At 43.2% G+C, this 17,650-nt stretch overlaps 1 protein-coding gene across 1 annotated transcript; it reads right to left on the bottom strand.

The window, feature by feature from the left end:
- Positions 1–1,460: 1,460 nt before the first annotated feature.
- LOC119803786 (structural maintenance of chromosomes flexible hinge domain-containing protein 1-like) lies at positions 1,461–14,456 on the bottom strand. Its single transcript, XM_038315182.1, has 3 exons — positions 14,366–14,456; positions 10,068–10,229; positions 1,461–1,578 (listed from the first exon to the last, which is right to left on the bottom strand). The coding sequence occupies exons 1-3, from the start codon at positions 14,442–14,444 to the stop codon at positions 1,571–1,573; spliced, it is 249 nt and encodes an 82-aa protein (XP_038171110.1). The 5' UTR covers positions 14,445–14,456; the 3' UTR covers positions 1,461–1,570.
- Between the last annotated feature and the right edge of the window lie 3,194 nt (positions 14,457–17,650).

Below are 17,650 nucleotides of genomic sequence, written 5' to 3'. Positions count from 1 at the left end.
TAACTATAACTACAACTCTAAGGGATCAGACTCTCCTGGGTCCCATAGGTACCTACACATACATAGTAAGATATACACATACACATAAAATAAAATAAATAAGAACAGATGCTAGAACTTGCATGAGGGTATATTCACTATAGAATTTCAACTTATTGCATGTTTGAAAATATTCATATAAAATATTAAGGAAATGGACAGTGCTAAGGAATATTGTCAACCATTCTATAAAAACTGAACTCTACCCCACCTGTCAAAAAGGAAAACACACACACACACACACACACACACACACACACACACACACACACCACAAACATCACTCAAAGAATGAAGGAGCCTGGATAGATAGGAAAGAAAAAGAATTAAATAAAACACTAGACTAAATGTAGGTGTATATATGGATGGATGGATAGATGAATAGACAGATGACAGACAGACAGATATATGATAGGTATCTCTAGAGCTGGAGTTGGTCATCAGACATTGGTGCTCAAAACCAACTTTGTTTTTGCTAGGTTTCCTTCCTTCATCCACCCACCTGGACAGTCTCACACTATGGCAGAGGTTAGCTGGGTAATCCTCATTCCTTCAACGTGAACTGAGAGTACTGGGGACTGGAGAGATGGCTCAGCAGTTAAGAACACTTGGTGCTCCTGAGACTCCTGGGGAACTGCTATGGGACAATGGTCTTGTACTGTTCCAATAAAACACTGACTGGCTAGTAGCCAGGCAGGAAGTATAGGCAGGGTGACGAGAACAGGAGAATGCTGGGAAGAGGAAAGGCAGTGACATACAGAGCTAAAGCACCCCACAACAATAAATGGCCAGGCAAACCAGACCAATCAAAGGACACTGTAGTCTCTGTTCTTCTCTCCACGATCTGTCACACAGGGCTGGAGGCCCGAGGTGCCACTCAGTGCCAGGCCCCTGCCTAACATGCACCACATCCTGGGTTCACTGCCCACACCACAAAATGAGGCGAGTCACTGAAAATCTTTGCTCATCTGATAAAATCCCAAGGGGGCTAAAATGGATTCCAGCCGAGCTGCCATGCCCAGCTTTCCTGTGCTGGAAGCACTGTCCACAGTGTGTTCTGATACAAAGCTGGGTTCTATTCCTTAATAACTGACAATCTGAAAAACTGAGCCTCAAAATAAAGATACAGAATACTAGTGAATCATATGTAATTCTAGACATTTTCAAAGTATAACATGATTTATACAGATTGCCCTAAACACCATTCTACAGTCCTAAGAGTATCCCGGATGTTAATATAACTCTCACAGACCTCAGGAAATACAAACCTGTTCAGCGGAAAAGCACAGTGTTCTGTTTCAGAGTATTTACCACAAAGCCCTGTAATAGAACCAAGCCCTCTAATAAATCCGCTATAACTAAGGGCACACAGACATCACTAAAAAGGAAAAAGCATGGCTTTACTAACCTTTCAAAGTCACCTTGTCTTGTAAACTTGGACAACCTGTACACAGCCCAGATGTTAAGTTGTTTAGAGGTCATTCCTCTCCCATTATCTCCTTTTGCAATGGCAGATTTTACTTGAGTTTCATCAAAAAGCTAAGAAATAAAGAGACAGGAAACACCAATCAATACTTAAAACATGAGGTCAAATAGGAAATTCAATAGGATCACTCATATCTGTGGTAGAAGTATAAAAGATATAACTTTATCAAAGTACTGAGTTACATCTAGCAAAAGCCTTGGAATTCTTAATGTTTTTTAACCTAGAAATACCATTTCTCAGAATTTAACTTAAGGAAATAATCAAGGCATATGTAAATATACACTATTCCCACATTGCTTCTCAGGGTAAATATAGAAGGAAAAAAATCTGTTTAAGAAGACAGAATCCATAACTAACACTATAACTAACAAAACCCTCTGCATTAATATTGAAAATATTCATGTCGTGTTTATAACTGCAGTGTTAAAAAGAAATTATAAAATATAAGTACATAAATACATATATAAATAAGCACTTATGTAAAAGAATCTATAAAAATTGTAACAAGAAATCAGAATTAGTTCTAGTTTTTCTTTATTTATAATTTTTCCAATGTACTACTAAAAAAAGTTCTTTATTCATGATTTTCATATCAATTTGATCTGGATTCTCCAACACTGTGAGTAGTAGCTGATAATGAATTGTCAATTAATTCTGCAAGAGCAAATGCTAGAAGAGATTGAGAAAACACCATTTAACCTTTTAATCACAAATGCTTTATAAAAACACTCAAGTAAAAGAAACTATGAAGCAACAATTTTTATTTTCCAAAGAGCTGCAAAAATTAAGTATGACCCTGAGTCTAATGATACGCATAATAAAACCACTACAAGCATGAAAAAGATTAGGCACTAATCTGAGCAACCCAATAAATCCCTGTATCAAGACAGCAGCAGTGAAAAGGGCTGGTTTAAACTGGGCGGTGGTGGCCCATGCCTTTAATAGCAGCATTTGGGAGGCAGAGGCAGCCAGACCTCTGTGAATTCAAGACCAGCCAGGTCTACAGACTGATAGGCTCCAAAACTACACAGAGAAACTCTATTTCAATCCACTCTTACCCCGCCAAAAAAAGGGGGGCTTGTTTGAGAAGCTAGTCTGGTGGCCAAAGGCCTGTAGTCTAAACCAGGAGGCTAAGACAAGAGGATTATAAATTCAAGGTCTGCCTGGGTTACAAAGTGTGTCCAAGACCAGCCTATAATTAGTGAGAACATGCACGTGTGTATGTATACACACACACACACACACACACACACACACAGAGAGAGAGAGAGAGAGAGAGGAGAGAGAGAGAGGAGAGAGAGAGAGAGAGAGAGAGAGAGAGAGAGAATTCTAAAGACTAATGTATCATGTTAAATGGTAGCCGGTTGTGGCAGTTTGAATGGCACCCATAGGCTCACATGTGTTTGAATGCTTGGCCTACAGTTGGTGGAACTGTTTGGAAAGGATTAGGAGGTGTGGCATTGTGGATGTCACTGGAGGTAGGGTATGAGGTCTGAAAAGACTCCTGCCATTCCCAGCATGCCCTCTGGCTCATGTCTGAAGGTCAAGGTGTGCACTCTTGGCTGCCCACCTCTGGGCCCTCACACTGCCCTCAAAAGTGCCACCCCTCTGAAATCACAAGCCCATGAATGCCTTGGTCATGATACTTTGTTGCAGCAACAGAAGAGGAACTTAGGCACCTGGGATGTGAGCACGCCAGAGGCTGAGGCAGGAAGACTGCCCGGAGTTCAAAGAGAACTTGCACTCCCAACCATAGTTCCTACGATGGTTTAAATCATCAGTTCCGCAGGATCTAGAATCAGTTTGGAGACTGTGGGAATATCTCTCTGTTAGCAATTTTTTTAAAAGATTAAGTTAATTAAGTAGGAAGACCCACCCTAGTGGCCAGGCTGAATAAAGTGGGTAAAGCCAGGTATGCTAGTTTTTACTGTCAACCTGACACTATCTAAAGTAGCCTGGAAGAGGAAGCCTTACTAGAGGACCTGCCCAGTGAGAGTGGCCTGTTGTGAGACACTGTCTTTATTATGACTATGTGGGAGGACCCAGCCCCTAAGGTGACTCCTTCTCTAGGTAGATGGTAGCAGAAGGAGCCAGTGAGCAAGCCAGAGAGTGAGTCAGTCAGCAGCGTTTCCTCACGGTTTCTCCCTGAGTTCTGCTTGAAGGCCTGGCCTGACTTCTCTCAATGGATTCTGACCTGGAAGCTAAAGACAAAAATCCATCCTCTTCTCCCTTAAGCTGATTCAGGTTATAGTGTTTATCAGAACAACTGCAGCAAACTAGGACACCAGGTGAGTATGAACGTTCAGCCTTCTCTACTTTCTGACGGGGAGGACCGGGACCAGCCTGCTTCCTGCTCCTGCTATGTCTTTTTGTCTGTGATGAAATGTAAAACTGAAAACAAGGACAAACACGCCCTTCCTTAAATTGCTTTTTGCCAGGAATTTCATAATAGTAACAGAAAGAACTTTATATTCTTACTATAAAACCAAGCCAAAAACAATGTGTTACATAACACTTTCACTATTTTCTCTAAATTAAAACATTTCCTCCTATAAACTCTCAAGACCTAGAAAGTAAAACTAACAAGGTTCTAGACTCTAAAATAGGCCCAAGCCAGGCATGGTGGCACACATCTTTACTCCCAGGACTCAGGGCAGAAACAAAAACATCTGTGTCAATGTGAGGCCATCCTTGATATGGGATTCCCCTCTGTATGCTGTGAATACCATTGGTTAATAAAGAAACTGCTTTGAGCCTATAGCAGAGCAGGTCAGAACTTAGGCAGGGAAAACTAAACTGAATGCTGGGAGAAAGAAGGCAGGGTAAGGGAGAAGCTATGTAGCCCTGCCAGAAAGAGACTATGGAAATTTACCCTGTAAGCCACAGCCTTGTTGAGATAAAGAGATAAATGGAGATGGATTAATTTATGAGTTAGCCAGAAATATGCTTAAGCTATTCAAAGAGTATTGCAAATAATATGTTTTCTCCACATTATCATCTCACTAAGTGCCAAAAAAACTTTTGACAAAATACAACATCCCTTCATGAGAAAGGTCTTGGAGATAGCAGGGATACAAGGAACATACCTAAACATAATAAAGGCAATATAGAGCTAGCCAACAACCAACATCAAACTAAATGGAGAGAAACTCTCAGCAATCCCACTGAAATGAGGAACACACAAGGTTGTCCACTCTCTCCATATCTATTCAATAGTTTTTGAGGTCCTAGCTAGAGCAATAAGACACCAAAAGGAAATCAAGGGGATACAAATAGGAAAAGAAGTCAAACCCTCATTATTTGCTGATGATATAATATATTTAAGCGACCCCAAAAATTCTACCAAGAAACTTCCACAACTTATAAACACTTTCAGTAATGTAGCAGGATACAAGATTTACTAAAAAAAAAATATCAGTAACCCTCCTGTACGCAGATGATAAATGGGCTGAGAAAGAAATAAGAGAATCAACACCCTTCAAAATAGCCACAAATAGCATAAAATATCTCAGGGTAACTCTAACCAAACAAGTGAAAGACTTGTACAACAAGAACTATAAATCTTTGAAGAAAGAAATTGAAGAAGACACCAGAAAGTGGAAAGATCTCCCATGCTCTTCGGTAGGTAGAATTAACATAGTAAAATGCCAGTCTTACCAAAAGCACTCTACAGATTCAATACAATTGAATCCCATCAAAATCCAAGCAAAATTCTTCAAAGACCTCGAAAGAACAATACTCAACTTCATGTGGAAAAGCAAAAAACCCAGGATAGCCCAAACAATCCTGTACATTAAAAGAACTTCTGGAGGCATCACAATCCCTGACTTCAAACTCTACTACAGAGCTACAATACTGAAAACAGCCTGGTACTGGCATAAGAACAGACAGGAGGACCAATGGAATCGAATCGAAGACCAGGATATTAATCCACACACCTAAAAACACCTGATTTTTGACAAAGAAGCAAAAAATATCAAATGGAAAAAAGGCATATTTAACAAGTGGTGCTGGCATAACTGGATATCAACTTGTAGAAGAATAAAAATAGATCCTTATCTATCACCATGCACAAAACAAGTCCAAATGGATCAAAGACCTCAACATAAAGCCAGCCACACTGAACCTCATAGAAGAGAAAGTGGGAAGTACATCTGAACTTATTTTTACAGGAGACCACATTCTAACTATAACCCCAGTAGCACAGAAACGGAGAGAAACAAAACTGACCTCCTAAAACTGAAATGCTTCTGTAAAGCAAAGGACATGGTCAACAAGACAAAACGACAGCCTATAGAATGGGAAAAGATCTTCACCAATCCCACATCAAACAGAGATCTGATCTCCAAAATATACAAACAACTCACGAAATTGGTCATCAAAAGAACAAATAATCCAATAAAAAATGGAGTACAGACCTAAACAGAGAACTCTCAACAGAGGAATATAAAATAGCTGAAAAACACTTAAGGAAATGTTTAACATCCTTAGTCATCAGAGAAATGCATATCAAAACAACTCTGAGATTCCATCTTACACCTGTAATAATGGCCAAGATCAAAAACATTGATGACAACTTATGCTGGAGAGGTTGTAGGGGAAAGGGAACACTTCTGCATTGCTGGTGGGAATGCAAGCTGGTAAAACCCCTTTGGATGTCAGTGTGGAGATTTATCAGAAATTAGGAAACAACCTCCTTCAAGACCCAGGAATACCACTTTTGGGTATATATCCAAAGGATGCTCAATCGTGCCACAAGGACATGTGCACAACTATGTTCATAGCAGCATTGTTTGTCATAGCCAGAACCTGGAAACAACCTAAATGCCCCTCGACCAAAGAATGGATTAGGGAAATGTGGTACATTTACACAATGTAGTACTACACAGCAGAAAAAATAACGACATCTTGAAATTTGCAGGAAAATGGATGGAGCTTCAAAACATCATTTTGAGTGAGGTAACCCAGAAAGACAATTATCACATGTACTCTCACTCATAAGTGGTTTTTGAATATAAAGCAAAGAAAACCAGCCCCAAAATCACAACCCCAGAGAACCTAGACAACAATGAGGACTCTAAGAGACATACATAGATTTAATCTACATGGGAAGTAGAAAAAGACAAGTTCTCCTGAGAAAATTGGGACCACGGGGACCTTGGGAGAGGATTGAAGGGGAGGGGAGAGGCCGGGAAGGGAGCAAAGAAAAATGTAGAGCTCAATAAAAGTCAATAAAAATAAATATGGTTTCTGTATGATTATTTCGGGGCTGAGCAGCCAGGAACAAACAAGGGGCCTTCTACAACACATCCTGGTGTACACAGTGAGTTTCAAGCCAGCCAGGTCTACAAAGTGAGATTCTGTCTCAAAAACCAGTAAAACAACAAACTAGGCCCAGAAAGCTCTTGAATCTTAACAAATTCCCCAGAGTTATGTGCAATGTTATAAAAACAATGGGTAATTGCTGGCTGAGTTGTCTCTAAACTGCACAGGGAGCTCCAAGATACAGCTTTCAAAAGTCATTGCCGGAGCTGGAGGGATGCCTCAGCGGTTAAGAGCATTGTCTGTTCTTCCAAAGGTCCTGAGTTCAATTCCCAGCAACCACATGGTGGCTCACAACCATCTGTAATGAGGTCGGGTGCCCTCTTCTGGCCTGCAGGCACACACGCAGACTGAATATTGTATACATAATAAATAAATAAATAAACAAATATTTTTTTAAAAAAGTCATTGCCATGTCAGGTGCGCTTCTTAGTGATACAGTTGCTTTTTAAATCACTTATGCTCCTATAAGCAACCCCAATAAAGTCACGGGGGTTTGCTAAGCTAGACTACTGTGGGGTAGTTTCTTTGGATATCCTGGAGCCCTATCTGTTCACATCTCTTCCAGAAAATCCATACAACAAATAGCAAGACACAAGTCCATGCTACTGATTCCCGGAATATTGCCAACCTAACATTCAATTCATTATTGACAGCACTACTTTATATTCAATCATTAAAACCAACCATTCAATATTTCTTACTTTTATTTCTCTAAAAATAAACAATACACAGGGTGGTGGTGGAGCATACCTTTAATCTTGGCACTCAGCAACTCTCTGAATTTGAGGATAGCCAGGGATACATAAGAAACCCAGACTTAAACTAACCAAACAAAAGCAAAGAAGGAAAAGAAACAATAAATGCCTGTTATCTAAGAACTTGGAAGACTGAAGAAGAATTTGAGTTTGGGAGCAGCCTGGGATACACAGTGAGACCCATCTCAAAATACAAAACAGAAAGAAAAGGAAGATGGTTATACCAAATTTTATCTTCATTTCACAGAAATTTAACCCAACTAAAACTCACTGATCCACATAATAGCTCTCTAACAAGTGCTCTAAATATTTAAGTGACAACCAGATTGATAAACAAATCAATAAATTTACCACAAATTAGGTATGCATATGGATCAGGCTTCTGACAACAATAACTAGGAAATAAAGACATAAGAAAGAAAAAAGTACAGAACTTAATTTTTTTTTTTTTTTTTTTTTTGTTAGAACTTAATTTTAAAAAGGAAAAAGGTCCAGGTGTTGGCACACACCTTTAATCCCAGCACTTGGGAGGCAAAGGCAACTGGATCTCTGTGAATTTGTGGCTAGCCTGGTCCTAGTTCCAGGACAGTCAAGGCTACAGAAGAAACCCTGTCTCAAAACACCACGCCTCCTCCCACCATCCCACCCCCACAAAAGAAAAGGGAAATGGAACACTGAGACAAGTTTGAATTTCTGCCTCTAGAAATATATATATAATTTAAATGCAATGCTTACTCTATCAAATTCAATCAATAGCAATGTTACATAGGAAGCAGGAACAGATACTCTCCTTAACGACGAAGAGGCTACAGAGTCAGGGAAAGCTCTTGTTTCACCGACACACATACAGAAATCAGATCTGTCTACTCAAAGAAAACGTATGAAAGAAATGACAAACATGACTTGAAGACATGGCTGCAGCAAAGTAAGGAAGAACTGGAAGCAAAGGAAAGAAAGAAAAGATCTTGGGACATACTGCAGAGTTAAAGAAGTCAAAACCAGAGTTTCAGGAGATTCTCCACATATTGATGTCATCATGGCATAGCTGAAAACCAGTACAGTGAATCTGTACACTAGTAACTGAGCTACATTGACAGTTTTTACAGCGAATGTATTTGTTGAGTACACAGTAAATATTCAGAAATTTATCCCCAAGGAAGTTATTAAAGTTGACTGGGAATCCACACATTTAAGCACCCATCATCCTCCGGTCACTGCTCTAGGGACTGCAGAATGCAAAGACTCGATTCCTGTGAGTTCAACATTCCACAGGAAGATGGGAAATAAAATGCAATCATGGACAGGTGGACAGTCATTACGTAAAGGTGCATGCCATCAAGCCTGACGACCCGAGTTCCATCGCTAGGCTCACATGGCAGGAGAGAAGCAGCTCCTAAAAGCTGTCCTCTGATCTCCACACGCACACACACACCTCTGTACATATGCCCTCACGCATACAAGTAAATAAATAAATGTAAAGTTTAAAAACTCTAATCACACCTTCATTCTCAGCACTCGGGAAGCAGAGGCAGGTGGATCTCTGTGAGTTCAAGCCCAGCCTGGTTGACAGCCTGGCCACAAAGAGAAATCCTAAATGAGTATGTAAAATTTAAAAATAAACAAAAAAATAACGTCACAAAAATAACACAGTCGGATGTGGTTGTACATGTGTATCCAGCATTCGGGATACAGAAACAGATGGATCTCTGTGAGTTTAAGGTCAGATTGATCTACACACCAGGAGAGCTGGGGGTGGGGGTTCTGCTACAAAGTGAAACCCTGCCTTAAAAACGAAGGGGGCTGGGGAACAAAAACAGAAAGGGGGGAGGGAGGGGAGGAGGGAGGGAGGAAGAAAAAATGATTACAGTAAATATGGTGGTTTGAATAATAACAGCCACTACAGACTTGATCCCTCCCCAGTTGGTGGAACTATTTGAAAAGGACTAGGAGGTGTGGCCCTGTTGAAGGAGGTGTGTCATTAAGGGTGGACTCTGAAGTTTCAAAGGCCCATACTATTCCATTCAGCTCTTCCCACCTCCAACGTGTGGGTTAGATACAAACCCTGAGCTACTGCTCCAGCACCATGTCTGTCTATTGCCATCTCCCAATTTCAGTTGGATATATACAAAAGAACTAAGAAAGGAGTTTCCCACAGCCTTATAATAAAGTAGAATTAAAAGATCTACAAAATGTGAAGGAATGGCATATGTGCTCAAAGGATAAAAAAGATTAACAACTTCCAAATATTGTACAGGGGCTGGAGAGATGGTTCAGTTGTTAAGAGCACTGACTGCTCTCTCAGAGAACCTGGGTTCAATGCCCAGTACCCACATGGTAGCTCACAACTGTCTGTAACTCCAGTTCCTGTGGAACGAACACCCAAGAAAAACATCGATGTATACAAAGTAAAAATACATAAAGTTTTTTTAAAAAATCAAAAACTGTACAAATAAATTACTTACGCAAAGGATTCTGTCCTTCACTTGCATAATATTCATACATGCCACTTTTAACCAGAATGTCATAGTGAGGCAGGAAGTCAATTCTTTCTTTTGTTGCTGTTAATAGTGATTGGTCAACTGACTGTAGCAGGTATAGAGTGACTCCATCTTTAACAGCTTCATCTGTAATTGAGATTTACAATTGTTAAGTGCTAGGGCAGATCAGAAAGTCAAAGAATTTATTCTGAATACACACATTTCCTCTATGAAATGCACTTAACAGTATAGGTAAACTGTCAATGGCTCTACTAACAAATTCCAGTTGTGAATACAAAGAGCATCAAGGGAACAAGCATAAACATTTCCACATCTCTAAACTATTCAAATAAATAAATTTAGTTTGCTATTATTAGTGTGTATGTGTGTAGATGAGCACACATGTGGGCAAATGCATGTCACAGCACACATGTAGATCTGAGGACAGCTGGGCAGTGGTGGCACACACTTTTATTGCTAGCCCTCGGGAGGTTGAGGCAGGTGTATCTCAGTGAATTCGAGGCCAGCCTGATCTACAAAGCGAACTCCAGGACTGGCTCCATAGCTACTGAGAAACCCTGCCTAGGGGGAGGGGAGGAAGGGAGGAGAAGTCTGAGGACATCTTTCTGAAGTCAGTTCTCTTCTTCCACTGTGGAATCTGGGGATCGCTCTCCAGTTGTCAGGCTTTTGAGGCAAGTGCTTTCGGCCCTTCGTTTTTGTGTTTGCCAGGGACTCATAATATACCTCTGGCTGGTCTCAAACTTACCTTCCTACCTCAGTCTCCTGAATGCTAGGATTACAAGTGTACCTACCAATGTGTGTAGCTTTGAAATGTTTATTTCTTTATTGGAAACTGGGGAGTCCTGGCTGGCCTGGAATTCACTATACTGATGGCCTTGAACTTGGGGAGATCCTCCTGCTTTACAAGTGTACAATGTCCAATATCATTTGTTTGTTGAAACAGGATCTCACTGAAGTCTGAGCTTCCCTCGGACTCACTATAAAGCACCTAAACTTCCCAAGTGGCATGATTATAGGTGTAAGCTACAATGGCAGCTTAAACATTAAATTAAAATTAATGTTTTAATTTAAAAAACAATATTAAATTAAAAAAATTCTTTATTTTTAGTTTTTTAAAAACCATTATAGGCTGAGCCAGTAAAATTGTTCAGTGGGTAAAGATACCAGCTGGCCAAATCTGACAACCCGAGTTCAATCTCTGGGACCCACACTGTGGAACAAGGTCTCTCCTCCTTTTTGTAGCCAAGGCTGACCCTGACCTGTTGGGAGCAGTGAGACCCCAGATCCTGAATTTCTTGTAATCCCCTGATCTGAGTGCCTACAGCTGCTCTGAGCACGAGACCTTCAGGAGTTCCTGATGGCAGAGTGGTTTCTGGTGGGTTTGGCTGGGGCGTGGCTAGCTCTATATAATCTGCCCCAGAACACAATAAAGGGGGCATTCTTGGGGAATTCAAGGATGACCCGTGTCGCTGTCTCTCTGTCTGTGTGTGTCTGTGTATTTTAACCTCCAGCCCCTTGCCTGAATCTCACAAACTTGGTGCCAGCGCACCGAACGCAGACACGGGGGCGCGGTGCGCGGAACTGACCTTGGGTGGAATGGTGTAAATTCTGATCTTTCCTGGGTTATGTATATGTTGCACAATACCGTTCTGATTTGCACGTTCATGTGGCGTCTTCTACGTTAGAGATAGGCTCATCCAAGCTATGATATTTGGAAGGTTGGGACTATGAAACACATTTTTTTAATATAGTTGTCATTGAGGAAAAAATAATTCAAGCGACAAAGACGCCAGCATTCCTAACTATCTACGTCACATGTAGATAGTCATATTGACAGGTGAAGGGCAGAAGCCATCTATGAAGTTAGTGATAAGCTAGATCAAGCGTGCTGAGCTATTATTCTAGAAGTATAATCCAAAGATTACTAAGAAGAAAAAGGGGCACAGGGTGGTCTGGTGATGGAGCCCTGCAGAGTCTGATGACCGAGAAGGAAACAACTAGCTTGCTGCCCTCCACACAGGCCACGGCACACGCAAGGGAGGGAACTTTAAAGATGCTCCCAAAACAATGAACAAAAAAGATATGAATTCAAAAATGCTCACGTAGCAGTACCAAAATTTATAATTCTGAAAGTAAACTTCCGTTGTTACACGAATAGTAATACTAAAGAGATTCTGTGAATCCTGCATTAGGATAGACACTTCTGTGGCTGGAGAGTGGGCTCCGCAGTGAGAGCACTGGTTCCTGCAGAGGACCGCGTGTGGTTCCCAGCACCCATGCCTGCTCACAAGACACCTCTGCTCTCTGGACCGCGTGTGGTTCCCAGCACCCATGCCTGCTCACAAGACACCTCTGCTCTCTGAGGGCTCCAGGCATGAATCGGTGCACAGAGACATGCATGCATGCAAACACCCATACATATAAAGTAATAACTTTGTTTTAAAAAATAAGACTGTCCTGACAATATTAACTGAAAAAGGAAACTATATGTAAAACATGTATTACATTGGTATAAAAAGAGGGACTCATAGGAGTACTACTGAGGTTCCATAATTTTAAATTGCTGGCAATGGAACACATTTAGAGCTCCTGGTTAGCCTTGGCTACAGAGAATGAATTAGAGTTTCTGTTTTGTTTTTGGTTATTTTGGGGAGGGGCAGTCTTTTTTTTTGTTTTGTTTTGAGACAGGATTTATCTGTGTAGCTTTGGAGCTTGGAACTTGTTCTGTAGACAAGGCTGGCCTGGAACTCACAGCGATCCTCCTGCCTCGGCCTCCTGAGTACTAGGATTAAAGGTGAGATTCAGTCTTAAAAGATGAGATTCAGTCTTAAAACAAGACAATCTATCACATACACAGGGGTAAAATGAACTTCAGAGTTTGCCTAGTTTTCTCCTAACTCATGTATCCATTTAACTGTGTTCCCACTTGACAGACACTGGGAAGAGAGCTACAAACAGAAGAGAGTTCACCTTGGCAAAGTCCATCTCAAGCTGATTTTTTTCACTCACTATACAAAATTATATCCTAGGCCAGTGTTTTTCAACTCGTCAAATGACCCTTTCTCAGGGGTCTCCTAAGGCCAGAGAAAAACATATTTACAATTCAAACAGGAGCAAAAAAATCAGTTACAAAGAAGTAAAATAATTTTATGGTTGGGGTCACCACAAATTGAGAAACTGTTAAAGAGTCGCAGTACTAGAAGGCTGAGAACCACTGTCGGAAGCCATTCCTAAACTTCTTAAGTCTTCTGAAGGAAAGACATCAGCTCAAATGTCTTTCTTTTGAAGCTGTGTCTGTGGTTAATTCAGACATTATTATGTTCTCCCTTTGAAAAGCTCAGAACCTAGAACTGCGGCAGTAGGGCCTGTGACTACCAGCACTGGGCAGCAAAGGCAGGATGGTGGAAAGTTTGAGGCCAACCTGGTCAATATAAACCTCTAGGTTTGTCAGAGCTCAACAGAAGACCTTGTCTCAAAACAAAACCTCACAACACCCCCTCCCCAAACGCATTCACAAGCTCAGGAAACAGTGACACCACCAGTCCATAAAGCACCTTGCAATTTAAGACAGGTTTTGCTACATAGTTTTTCGATTTTCAAGCCAGTATACACATTCTTTGTTGTCCCTATGGACACTAGGAGGTAGTTCAGGAACTCCCAAGATTGGCGCTCAGAAAACCAGGAGGGCAGCCATGCACACTGAGCTAACTCGACAGTTGCAGTGTAGATAAGAACTGCAGGCGAACCTTTCTGACAAGAAACGACTACATTGAACCCGGGCCGCCCGGACTCCGGAATTCCACCACCTCTAACATCGCAATCCTCGCACCTCTGACTATACAGTGGATACAACTCTGCCGCCTTGTGAAGTTACAAACTAAAGACAAACGCAGGTTCCTCTGCTACAGGATGATGAACTGCTTGGCAGCGATCAAGCAGTTGCTAAATCCGATAAGCGCCCTCTAACTTCGAGGGCCCTAACGTTAGGCCAGCAGAGGCCTACGGAGGGGCGGGACCCCGTGCTCCTGGGCCGAAGCCAGGCCAGCGGCTGTTCCACTGCGAGGGGTGGGATCATCCCTAACGAGGGCCCCCAGCATAGGCCAAGGACGCCGGAACAGGGCCGTCTGACAAGTTTACGGCGGTGACCCACCCTGGCTTCGGGCCGCCTGCCCCCACCTCCTCGCAAGCATCCCTCCTCTGCCCGGCGGCGTACCCGACACAGAGAACCGCAGCACCCCCGCAATGCCTGCACAGTTCGATACCTGCAGTGCCATCGACGCCTCCACCCCTCCCAGACCCCGCCGAGAGGCCTCCGGGATCGCTGGCGCCCGTCGCTGCCATATCGGGGAGAGCACCCCACGGCCCTCCCTCGGGAGCACTTCGCGGCGAGCCGACTCCGCGCGTGCGCTCAGCTCCAACCGCCGCAGCTCGGGGCCTCGGCCGGGCCGCACAGCAGCACCTCGGCTGCGGCCTGGAAGCAACCCGAGAACCGATTCAAACGCTCTCTTGCCGGGGTGCCCCGCGTCACTTCCGCGACCCACGGAGGCAGGACGCGCTATGCGAGCTTCGGACTCTACTGACTGCGCCCGCAGCCACCCAGGAGAGCCTGGCTTCGTGACCAAACCCCAAGAGCAGGCCACCACCAGGAACGATGGGGAGAGCGGTGGGCGGAGCCGTAGAGTACCGTTGGCCACGGGGTGGGGCGGGGCTTCCTGCGTGTCCCCCCCAGGCCACGCCCCCGGAGGGCGGGGCTTCTCCCCTCCCACACCGTAGACCTCACCTGGACTTCAGGGACTGTTGACAGAGCAAAGACCCTCTTCCCAGGGCTCTGGTGGCCCTGGCGGGAAAGCCACTTGCAGGCCAGGGATGCAGGTCCAGGGTCATCTGAGGAGTTTATGGCAGTGCCCACCCTGGCCTCGGGCCACCTACCACCACCTCCTTGCAAGCATCCCTCCTGTGCCCTGGGACTTATCTGACACACAAAAGTGAGGGAAATCCCGCATAGCCTGCACAGTTCCAGCATGCAGTGTGTGCTACTCGATTTGTTGTTTTTCTTTCTGAGACAGGATCTCACTATGTAGTCCAGGCTGGTCTAGAGCACATGGCTGTCATCCTGCACCAGCCTTTGGATTTTTGGAATTACAGATATGCACAACTGGCTATATTCTTTAAAAAAAGAAAGCCCCAAAGTTCCCTAAGGTGGCCTCTTTTTTTTTAAGATTTTTTTTTTGTGTGAACGTTTTGACTACATGCAGGTAAGTGCATCATGTGTGTGTGCAGTGCGCATGGAGGCCTGAAGCCAGTGTCACATCCCCTGGGACTGGAGTGGCAGATGCCTGTGAGCCACCATGTTTGTGCTGGGAACTGAACCTAGTCCTTTGCAAGAGAAGGCAGAGCTCTTAATCACTGAACCATCTCCATCCCCATGAGATGGCCTGTTTTGCTCCTGAACAACCTGACTTCTTCTCTTTTCTCAGGAGAGCTCACCTCAGCCTCCTCTGCTCACTGAGTTGTTACATGTCCTTTTCTCCATTTGCATCTTAACCCTGCTAGGGTAGGTTGGATGAAGTGGCTCAGCTTTAGAGCTGATCCCTCTCTTCCATTCAGAGACTGGAAAGTCTGTAAAGGATAAGCAGCCCCAGTGCCATAGCCTTTCACAGAGTTGGTGTAGCCTGCTCCCCAGACACCCACTCACCCACGCACCCATTTTACCAGCCCACGTTTAACCATGTCTTCCTGCCCTGCTACATCACACCCGTGGTTAGTGTACCGTTCCTTGGCAACACGCAAGCCAGTTGAATAACCTTTAGTTTCTTTTGCTTTGTTCATGTTACCATTTTGCTCAATTAGGCTTCTTCAACAACTGCTTGATTTCCTGGTACCATGCAAAACTGCTTTGCTCCCTCTCCTCTTATGTGAGTTCTGGGATTAAAACTCAGGTGGCTGCCCCGCACAGCAGCACCTTTGACCCAGCTCACAGGCCCAGAGCCAACTTACTGACAGGCTGGGAAACAGAAAAGCCATCCCGAATTCCCTAGGTATGAGGCAAATATCCTTGAAGAAAAAGGTAGAATGCACAGTCTAATATCTCTCCAGGCACTCCTTGTTTGTTTGTTTGTTTTGTGGTCTGAAGGTTTATGGCATAGATCTCAAAGTGCATTCCATTCCTGTATAATCTCTGGTGGGATGGTAGTGGGAAATGGGGCCACTGGAACACAATTAAACCATGAGAGTGGAACCCTCATGAGTGGCTCTGGTGCATTTACCAGGAGGACAGAAGACAAAGCATCCCTTTATCTGGTTGCTACAGGAAGTCAGGAGCTCTGAAGTTAGAACAGCACTCGCATCGGACAAGGACTAGACCCATGTCCCCATCTCAGACCGCCAGTCTCAAGAACGGCTACTAGTAAATACACGATGCCTGTAAGACACCAGGACAGAGGACTGTGTGACACAAGACTGGAGCAGCCGAAGTCGTCTCTGATGTCACTTATGTGAACCCCAGGAAGCCTTTAGAGAAAACAATGGAGGAAGGAGTTGCGAGTGGGGAGCGGGGAACAATGCCACTGGATCTGGCATTTCATTTTAGGGTGGTGAAAATAGCAGGAAACTGTAATCTAATCGTAAAATATTAGAAAAGCAAAAATTAATCATGACTAACAAGAGATCCTATCGCTGGAGGAAAAAAAAAAACTAGACTCTGTCACTAAACAGGAGCAAAGACACTGGACATCCGGCCTGGCCAAGCTTCTTACATTCCATGGGCCCAGGTTTCCCTGTAGGGTAGCTGCAGCTCACAGCAGCTTCCTTACAGTGTGACAGGAGCTCGAGGTATTCTTACTTGTGGTAAAAATGAAAGCTGCAGCAACATTCTTAGCATGATGTAAGCAGACAGACAATAAATTCTGGAGAACGCCTTGAGAAAGGAAATTGCTCTCTAGAACTGTTGATAAAGCAGCCACTAGCTCCATGGTGTTTCCTAAAGGAACTGAGATGAAAACTTCAGTTCTTCAGTCCCAAAAGTCACCTCCCACAGACTGGACAGGAAGAACCGTATAAGGGCTACATGATTAGACAGTATGGGTCTAGATCATCTAGAAAATGATCACAGACACGGATCCAGAACATCTCTGCCGTTTCCATTCTAAGGGCTACATGATTAGACACTATGGGTGTAGATCATCTAGAAAATGATCACAGACACGATCCAGAACATCTCTGCCGTTACCGCTCTAAGAGAAGGAAAGATGCTCTACCGCATTTCCTACTCACTTTGAGCCCTTTATCATAGCTTCGGTTCTGAGCATTCCTATAGAAGGTTATGTAAGGACAATTAAAATGTGAAGAAGACTGAATTAACAAATTTCACTGAAAGTGAAATAAAAAGGACTTTAAGCAAAAAACAAAAATAAAGTTGCAACCAAAGTCCTAATCATAATGATCCTGATTGCATAACAAGCTCTCTCAACATGTAAACCTGTGATATTCTCTTCATTGCACAAGATGAGATTAAGTTATGTGAGCAAGCAGCAGCAATCTCCAACAAC

The sequence above is a fragment of the Arvicola amphibius genome, chromosome 18, assembly GCF_903992535.2.
Source record: "Arvicola amphibius chromosome 18, mArvAmp1.2, whole genome shotgun sequence".
Lineage (NCBI taxonomy): Eukaryota > Metazoa > Chordata > Mammalia > Rodentia > Cricetidae > Arvicola > Arvicola amphibius.
The sequence above is the reverse complement of the archived record's forward strand: the minus strand, read 5'-3'. Positions and strand labels throughout refer to the sequence as shown.